The sequence below is a fragment of the Leiobunum rupestre genome, chromosome 5, assembly GCF_980474605.1.
Source record: "Leiobunum rupestre chromosome 5, qqLeiRupe1.1.hap1, whole genome shotgun sequence".
In the NCBI taxonomy this organism is placed as follows: Eukaryota; Metazoa; Arthropoda; class Arachnida; order Opiliones; family Sclerosomatidae; genus Leiobunum; species Leiobunum rupestre.
The window spans coordinates 18714389-18723571 of NC_143388.1; the positions used below are offsets into that span (position 1 = coordinate 18714389).

Genomic DNA, 9183 nt, shown 5'->3' on the forward strand with positions numbered 1-9183 from the left:
TAATGCGATGTGGTTTAATTTTCATTGAAATAAACCGCAATAAGAGTATAATTGACTCCTTTATTTCTAGACCTTTTTGTTGGGAGTTGAATCTGAAAGGAATTTAACTAATGGATCAGTGCAAGATTTCAAACTAAAAGGATTCGAATCCAATCTCTTAAACGCTCTGGTGTCAACTCTTAATTTTACGTAACAGCATTTGGAAAATTTAACACTTAATATTTGTTATTAATGTAAAATATTGAAAGATATTTTGGGATAGTGGCTCAATTTTTCGCTTGTCTTTATAAAGACATACTCCATGTTTTACTTTCTATGGAATAAATATCTCCCGTGGACTTCTATCCAACTTCTAATGTAAGGATTAGATTAAAGCGAGTGGCTGCTCCAAAGAAACATCTTAGATGCGTTTCCGTATCATACCAAAAAGACAAACAGTTGATCCCTAGTGTTGAAGCATTGCAAAATATTTTTATCCGAGAAGGTCTCGTGATTTACCAATTTAACCGACTAACTCATAACAATACTGCAATTCATGTTGATAAACATAATGATGGTTTGCAAAAATTAGGAACTTTACCTTGATATTGTTTAATCAAAAAGCTGATTATCATAAATAACTAAGCAAACTTTTGCACTAAGCTCCGGTCAAACGTCTTAAGTAAGAGCGCTTGAGAGTAAATTTGGACTTAAAAGCGGTGCTGCCTACCCTGTTGCCAATATTAAAATCCTAGTATATGGGTTTTAACAATATCAACTGATCAAACCAACTTTCATTAGAGCAAATTAAATTGACCCATTGAGATACTACCTGCTCAAGTAAGGTTATTATTAACTTTCCTTTTAAATTATAATAAAAATTATTACTTAAAAGATCTGCGTATTTTCGTAGTTTTAATTAAAAAAAACCATGGGCTTCTGAAATATCCAAATTCAAGTTTATTGGTGAATAAAAAAAGCAATATTTCAAAATATCCTTATTGGATGTACTTTTGTTGGAGGAAAAATTCACAAAAATTAGATGAAATTGTAATTGATATTGTAATTAGTAACAGAATCATCTTATGAATGTGAATATATTAAAGGAAATTAATTTTCACCTCGGCTTCAACTATGCACATCTTGGAAACTGCATTCATTTTTTTGGAAATACTAAAATGGAGAAAATAATATTTCGCGTACCCGAAACATTAATGATTGATTCGCAGCTACTTTACTTACTTTAGTAACCACCTGTTACTTCTTCACTTTATATAAAATAAGTACAACTATAATTAAAATTACAACTTCATTAAAACTCATCTTTTACTTACCAACTAACTATTTAATTAGGCTAATTACTATTTTTTTCTAAAACCCCAAAGGTACAGTCTACACGAAGCCTTAGACGGATTTGGTGTGATATTGGAAAACCAAACGTGGACGGGGCTAATCGGTCACATTATCAAAAAGGTTAAAACAGGAATTATATTATTTCAACGGTATTCTCATACTTTTAATATTAAAGAGGTTTCACCCACGAGCGCTTCGGATTCCATAAAAACATTATGAGGTTAACCGCAAATGAAAGAGCAGGGAGCTTTTAGCTGGCGTGGCATGAAGGGCTTGCCACCACCCTCCTACGCATAGTAACCCGGCCACCTGAATTAATGGTTTTCAAAGTTGCTTGATGATTTGCGCCTAAGGTGTGGCGTTGGGTTTTAGTCTAGCTGATTATAATTATTAATATTAATATTATATTTACTTTATAATAATAATTGGTGGTTTTCTGCATTGGTAAATAAAATTTTCAGGAGATAGACATGGGGCTCGCTGCTTTGGTAGACACTCACGAGAGAAGAACTGCTGTGGATTTCAGTAATCCATACTTCGATGACCATCTGAAATTTTTTATCGGAGCGCAAAATCCACCCAGAACTTCAAACCTCTTCTTCCTCAGTCCATTTGAAATTCAGGTTTGCAGAACCATTCATTAAACAAATCGGTACTTCGATAAAAGATAAATTTTTAACAAACAATTTTAGGTATGGATGATATTTCTGGGGTTCTGTGTCGTCATAACTTTCCTTTTGCGATGTTTAACAAGCGATAATCTAACTGAGAAGTACTGGGAAGTGTGGTACGTTATTGGAATTACTATTAATCAAAGTAAGTGAGAATATCAGAGATTTCCCAAATCTTAAATCAGAAATTATTATAAAAACAGTGTTCTTAATTCCAGGCAGAAGATTTCCGAGCAAATGGAATAGACTTTCAATCACCATTCCATTAACTTTATGGTTATTGTCGATGACAATTTTTTCTATCTATTACGGAGACGCGTTGAAGGCATCCACGAGTGTCAGCAACAAAGATCTTATAGACTCCGTCGAGAAACTTGCTCCGCTTTTCGAACAACAGAAACTTCGGATTGGAGTCATATCTGGTTCCTTTATAGAGGATTACGTTAAACACTTGGTACGTTCAGTGAAGGTTAAAGATCACAATGGTAACGAGAGTATGTTGTAAATGATATATTATAAGCTATGTTCAGCCATGATCACACCAGTCCTTAGAGCCCCTAGGTTCTTCCTTGGGTTAAGTCACAAGGATAATGAGTTGCGAAGCTTGGAAATGATTATGTAATGGAACACTAGGATACTATACATAGTAAGTGAAGGGCTAGCCACTACCCTTCTACCCATTGTAATCTGGCCAACTGGATTAATGGCATTAAAAGTCGCTAGACTTTATATTATCATTACAATTTTAATATTTATTATGTTATTAAATTAATTTTACGTCTAGCTATTTTATGATTGGCTTATTCTCGTTAGAGGCTATTTTTAAAGAACTGTAGATGTCTGATTGTCGAGATCAATAAATTTGAATTTTCTTTTACTTTATGCTAGCCACCGACGAATCAATATCGAAAACTTTTTCAAAAGGTCTCGGTTCCAATGAAATTTAATTTTAGGAACTTGAAAGATTTCAACGAAAACAAATTGGCTTTCATTTATTTTGGTAATGGATTCGAACTTTCCCTGCGATATTTTGGGAACACAGATTTCCAGTTTTACAGGATAGAGGAAGAGCTTTTCAAAATTCGAGTTTCATTGGCATTCAGAAAAAATTTCACGTGCAAAGTGGCTATTAACAAAGTGTGAGTTATTTCAAATCTATTATTTTTTTAAAGTTCGTTAAAATCAAAAACCTTCTATTTAAATAAGACATTTTACGCTTTCGAAATTTTAAACTTAACTTAATGTTCTCCACTTTCTTACAAAGCTTACATTTGAAAAGGCAATTAATATTTAAGATTCAATTTCGATCTTTAATTTTAAGTATATTAACACGTGAAGATTTGGGGAGCTGGGAAATCGAGGTCTTATTGGCGAAATTAAGTGTACGCTGCCATTGAGTTTATAAGCCCAGAACCCACGCACCCCCTTGAACTTCCAACTCTAAAATAAATATTTTAGTTTGATTAACAATGAATATTTTAATTTGATTTACAAGAAAAATTTCATTTTGATTTACTAATAAAAATTTTAGTTTGATCAACTAATAAGAATTTTAGTTTTTTATTTTGATGGGCGGAACAATACTTTACCATATTTGTACTAAATGTTAAGGTAAGTTTCGGTCCTTCTTACTAAGAACCCACAAACACTTTCAATCCATTCGGTTGTATCCTTAAATATTTGGCAGCCATCTGATTTTCGTTGACATAAGGTATAAATATTTGTCACTTAAGATTGATAAGCCATGTAATTTAATAGGACTTATATGGAACAATCTAAGAATTATTTAGCTCTGGCGTACTGGCTGGCCAAGCAACAGATCCTGCGCGAAGAAATCCAATCACCCGGATGTCCAGATAAGTGCAGATACCTGTTCTAAAGTGCGGTGGAGCGGTATCATGCACGAATTACATATCACGCCAAAGAGCCAGAGGTAGATCTTCTAAAGCGTTAGTTAAATTTCCGTCCAAAAATTGAGATAAGTTTGAGCGTTTAGTCTGAGTTGAAAGAAGTGAGGTTAAAATAAAAAAAAAAATAATAATCAGCTAGGCTAATACCCAAGGCACCACCTTAGGCCTAAGTCATCAAGCGACTTTTGAAGCCTTTTAATTCAGGTGGCCAGGTTACAATGCGTGGGAGGGTGGTTGCTAGCCAACAGCTCCCTACACTAACTATTACCGTTAACCTTAACAAGTTTTATGGAAGGGGAAACCGAATAGCTCGGGGTAAAACCCCTTAAACCAGTGGGGAGAGTACTTGCAATCTCAACGTGGAAGGAGTTGGTCCGAGTTTGTGCCACAAGCTGGGATCGAATCCGGCGCCCCTTGCTACGAGGCGAAAGCTCTAACCGCTCCGCCACCCCACGTTACCGTCTCACTATTAAACTTTGTGGTATTGACTAGTTCACAGCTTTAAAAGGGCGTAGGAGAGTGGTGGCAATCCCTGCATGCCACGCGAGCCAACAGCTCCCTACACTAAACAGTCGCCTATTTTAACGTACGATAAATTTAACGTAAACTTTACCTAAGGATATCGAACTACTATGGCGTGCAGATTTTCTTGGCTCCAGTGGTGCATGTTATGCGAGTTAATGATGTTGTTACGGAAAAACGTTGCTTCGTCTCTAAACAGAATAAGTGGCGGATAAACAGGAATTGGGAAAATTAGTATAAAATAATTTTTATTTACTCTACGAGTGTTGTGCCATTAATGTGTGTATTAAAAAAATAGCTCGTTGGGACTTACCGAAGTAGTGTAGTTGATTTGCCAATTTAAATTTGTGTCGTCAAATTTTTAATGGCCCATATCTCCGACAGGAGGCGATTTAGACTTCTTGTGACCCATAAATCACGTCCTAAAATATTTGTTAAACATTTCCGTAACTTCCTGTAAAACAATTATGCTGAAACTGTTTTTTTTTGTTGGCAACACCATGAAAGATTGGTTGGTTTCATTTATTATACATTTTATTAACTAATAGAACTATTTACAAGGGGAACTATAAAACTATTACATTGTGATGCGCCCTCTGGGCAGCGTGGCGGTACTCTAGCACGTTTTCTTGTCTCTTTGTTTCTAGAGTGTAATAGTCGTCTGCTATATTAGTTGGTAGGGGCTGTACATAAACTATTGATATTAGAGATCAGATTTACGGATATATTGCTTATAAATGCTCAGAATTGTACACATCCAGCAGATAAAACCCCAGGTTTGTGCTTGAAATCGTAAGCCATATTGGGAATAATAATAATTTTTCTAATTTTAAAAATTTAGAATTTAAGCTTTTGATGTTTTTAATTAGAATCGGCACTTTACGAGAAACGGGTTGTTTGTCAAGGTGGACGGAAGAAATGGGGCGTCTCATTGCGTTGAAAAAGATGAAAGAGGCTCATCTGGGAGTTACGGAGTACATTCTTCTTAAGGATCTAAAAAGCTCATTTCTGCTTCTGGTAGGAGGATACATGCTGGCGTCATACTCATTTATCCGTGCTATAATAATAAACAAGTCCTTTGGGAACATCTGTGTCTCGAAACAATCTTAATTAGTGCAAGCCATGAAATTACAACAATGTTTACCTTTGTTACTTTGGGGATGAAAAACTATAGCCATACCACGAATAGCTGACTAGACATAATCTTTGCATTAATTTTGCTATGATCTAGCATTATATTATTGCATAGTTTTCATCCGTTTTTAAATTCAAGAACCTAAACTTTGAGTTATTATTTTTAATCCTTCATTGAAAATCTCACCACACTATTAACTGAAGTCTACGAGATATGTAATAATTATCTTCTCGGTACCTACAGGAACAATATCGCCCATCATCGTATCTGTTTGGTTTATAAACAAAATAAAACCACTCGATAGTATCGTTCAAGATCGACCTCATTCGTATAAGCTATTTGGTACTTGCTTTTTAATTGTGTCATACAATTAACTTAAATATAAACTTTGTTATTCTTCATTGGGAATATTCTGTTACTTGTTACTTAAGCTTGCCATTCTGAGATTGCAGATTTGGCATGTTTGGTTTTTCTTATTAATTCATGTGTAATCAAGAGATTACGACAATTAAACATTTAGATGTATATATTATGTTGATCTTTGTTTGTGAATTTTGATTAAACCACTCGCAGTATAAAACGAATATCATATAAAACATATCCTTTCAGATTGAAGTTTGGGATTTAGCACGTTGCATTATCTGATTCAAATTCAATTCGTGGAATTTAATCAAGGTTTTATCCTATTCGGAAAATCAAAATTAAGTAATCATCAACATAGAGATTTTGGCGGCATTGATAAATTACTTAGACGTTATAGCAGAAGCACTGTATGTTTCGACACGCCTTGCCTCAAAAAGTAATTTTTGGGATTTTAATTTGAAACATATTGGTAAAAACCTGATTATATCATGCTTTAAACCCACGTCAATATCAGCTAGCGGCGTATGTATATCATCGTACACTACCTGTTCTATACTTTCCTGAATATTCTAAGTACTAATATAAATTTTTGTGATTCTTTCAAAATACCATTATATACTAGCTGCTTACAACCAATTTTTACGATTAATTGGCAGTTAATTAAACAGCGTGTACAGCAAACGTTGGTTATCACATTTTGGGGGAAGAACACTCAACTTTTTCGGCCAGGTGAGTCATTTGTGCTGGTAAATTTGATTTGAAATATCCAGTGTTCGGAATTGTTTATCCATTATCCAAAACATTTCCGATTTATTTAAAAAACATTGGTAAAAAGAAAATCATTTTAACTTATTTAGTTATGTTTTTTACGCAACCAAGCATTTATTTGAATAAAAGTGGTATTTAATTAAATAATTGTTTTTTTATTTAAATAATAGGCTTATTCACTTTCGATTATTTTAACATTCTACAATTTTTATTCAACTATTGGTTATTTAAATAAATATTATTTAAATATAGCCGAGCTTATTTTATTCATGGATAAAAATTAATCGACTGCCGAGCACTAGAAATATCACACTTTTTGAAATTCAAACAAGTTGGCCAGCCAAAATATACCTCTCCTCGGAAGAATAGTCCCTAGTGTTATTAATTTCTCGAGATAACTCTTTAAGATATATCTCCGCAATTTAGAGTTATTTGTTAAAAATGTTATCCCAGTTCTATCCCGCCCGGTATAAAATTTTAATTATAATTAAAATAATTGAGACGAAACGACCAATTTTAATTTATTCAGAATATCATAAGTTAGTTGTTACAACAGTGAGTTAGACGTACTATAACACTGCACAATTGAATTTAACCCTTTTTTACAGTACACGTTTATAAGTTGAATACATGTATAATACGAAGCAAATTTTAATGAAATAAATATCTACAGTGGGTATTACAACGACCGTTCGCTTTTTGGTTTATAATTTTAACGGAATCGGGCTGATTTTAATTAAACGATAGTTTATCGAAATTGTGTTAAAATAATATTCCCTAAGGCCGCGCGATAAATTTACGAGAATAATTTCCCGTCGCCGTTATATCGAAAATTTATTTGATTCGGGATTGCCAGAACTGTAATGTTGTGGGCGAGTGATTAGAAAATAAAATTGCAACCAGAATTATACAAAATTATAAATGTTTATTTTTATTCAGAACAGTCTATGGAACGTTCTTGATTTAACTTTCATCAATAGCCCAACAATATATATCCCTTCTACGTAATTGTACAGAACTGGTACTTAAGTGTCTAAGACTAGATTTGTCTTAGTTCATCGTGATTGAAACATAAACCAAAACACACTTACACTTAAGTAAATATTATAAATTATACTGAGTAATTTTAACTAAATTCAAACTACCTAACTATAAACTCCGTCTTAATTAACAGCTGAGAGCTGTTCGCTACTAATTACTTCCAATCTACTTAATTAGCCTCACAGGTTGAGTTGACAATTTCAAGGGTATAATTAGGTTATTCCAATTCAAAAAATAATAACAGTCAATTTTATCTTACAGCTGACTTGAGTTAGTTCACAATTACTTTAACACTTTCAGTCTTAAGCACGCACTGTTCATACACTTAAGTCCATTCACTCACGTTCCAAACGCGAAACACAATTTAACTCTTTTCTTGACCGAAGACCGAACATACTAATTAAAACCGCAAAGTTACCTCATAACTTTTGACCGACACCAGGACCCCGTCCTGTAGTATTTCGTCTGACAGCCAAGAACTAAGAAAGACTAAATCTTCTAAATTGACGGCAACGGCCTTATATACCTTTACTTCGTGTTTTTGTTGACCCCTCAAGATTTGACTAAAGTTCGAAAAATTGAAGAGATTATATATTTTACCCGGTTTGATTGATAGTTCTCCACACGGTGGCGCTATATTATTACTTTTATATAGTTTCAGCGGGAGTTTTGAATAATTATCCTTTTTCTAAGCGTTATTAAAAGGTAAAAAACCCACCTTATCATAATGGTTTCTTTACTTTTTATTTTCCAAAAGGAAGTCAATGGCTCGGCGGTAAACTATCTGCATTGTAACGATGCGACCCGAGTTCAATTCCTGAACACGATCAAATAAATTAAAATACTCCGATATTTAATTAAATATAAGATTAAAATAATTTATTAATATTTAATTAAATATAAGATTAAAATAATTTATTAATATTTAATTAAATATAAGATTAATATAATTTATAAATATTTAATTAAATATAATATTAATATAATTTATAAATATTTAAACTGAGTTAAAACCGTCACGACGGTGAGGGATAACGAAAAAACACCATCCAAACCAAACCCATCCGCAAAATAAACCGTTAACGCTCACCGTCACACGGTGATTTTGCCAACACTACGAAAAACTGCGAACGCAGAGATTTCGAGACATTGCGTACATTGATTAACCTTTGCATGGAAAAAGCGAACGCGTTCGCCGGGCAGACAGACAGACGGACACGGTGATTGTATATGAAATTATACAAATCGTTATATCTGATATTTAGATCGTTTAGCTACGGGACTATTAAAAATGTTTATGTTAAAATTCCACGGCCAAACGATATATCTGGTATTTAGATCGTTTAGCTACGGGACTATTAACAATGTTTAGGTTTAAAGTCCGCGGCCAAACAATATATCTGGTATTAAGATCCTTTAGCTAACCGGGAGTAGTAGCTCA

At 33.5% G+C, this 9183-nt stretch overlaps 1 protein-coding gene across 1 annotated transcript; it reads left to right on the forward strand.

The window, feature by feature from the left end:
- The first annotated feature begins 166 nt into the window (after positions 1 to 166).
- Positions 167 to 5822, forward strand: LOC149943720 (glutamate receptor ionotropic, delta-2-like). The gene is made up of 6 exons (XM_090175449.1): positions 167 to 189; positions 1365 to 1452; positions 1794 to 1955; positions 2025 to 2148; positions 2222 to 2457; positions 5305 to 5822. The coding sequence occupies exons 3-6, from the start codon at positions 1803 to 1805 to the stop codon at positions 5422 to 5424; spliced, it is 633 nt and encodes a 210-aa protein (XP_090031575.1). The 5' UTR covers positions 167 to 189; positions 1365 to 1452; positions 1794 to 1802; the 3' UTR covers positions 5425 to 5822.
- Positions 5823 to 9183: the final 3361 nt, after the last annotated feature.

Bases quoted from the DNA above. Each gene is read 5' to 3' on its own strand.
- LOC149943720 (XM_090175449.1), top strand. From the start codon at position 1,803: ATGGGGCTCGCTGCTTTGGTAGACACTCACGAGAGAAGAACTGCTGTG. The intron at 1,956-2,024 runs GTTTGCAGAACC...AAACAATTTTAG, and splicing joins TCAGTCCATTTGAAATTCAG to GTATGGATGATATTTCTGGG. The intron at 2,458-5,304 runs GTACGTTCAGTG...GTTTTTAATTAG, and splicing joins AGGATTACGTTAAACACTTG to AATCGGCACTTTACGAGAAA.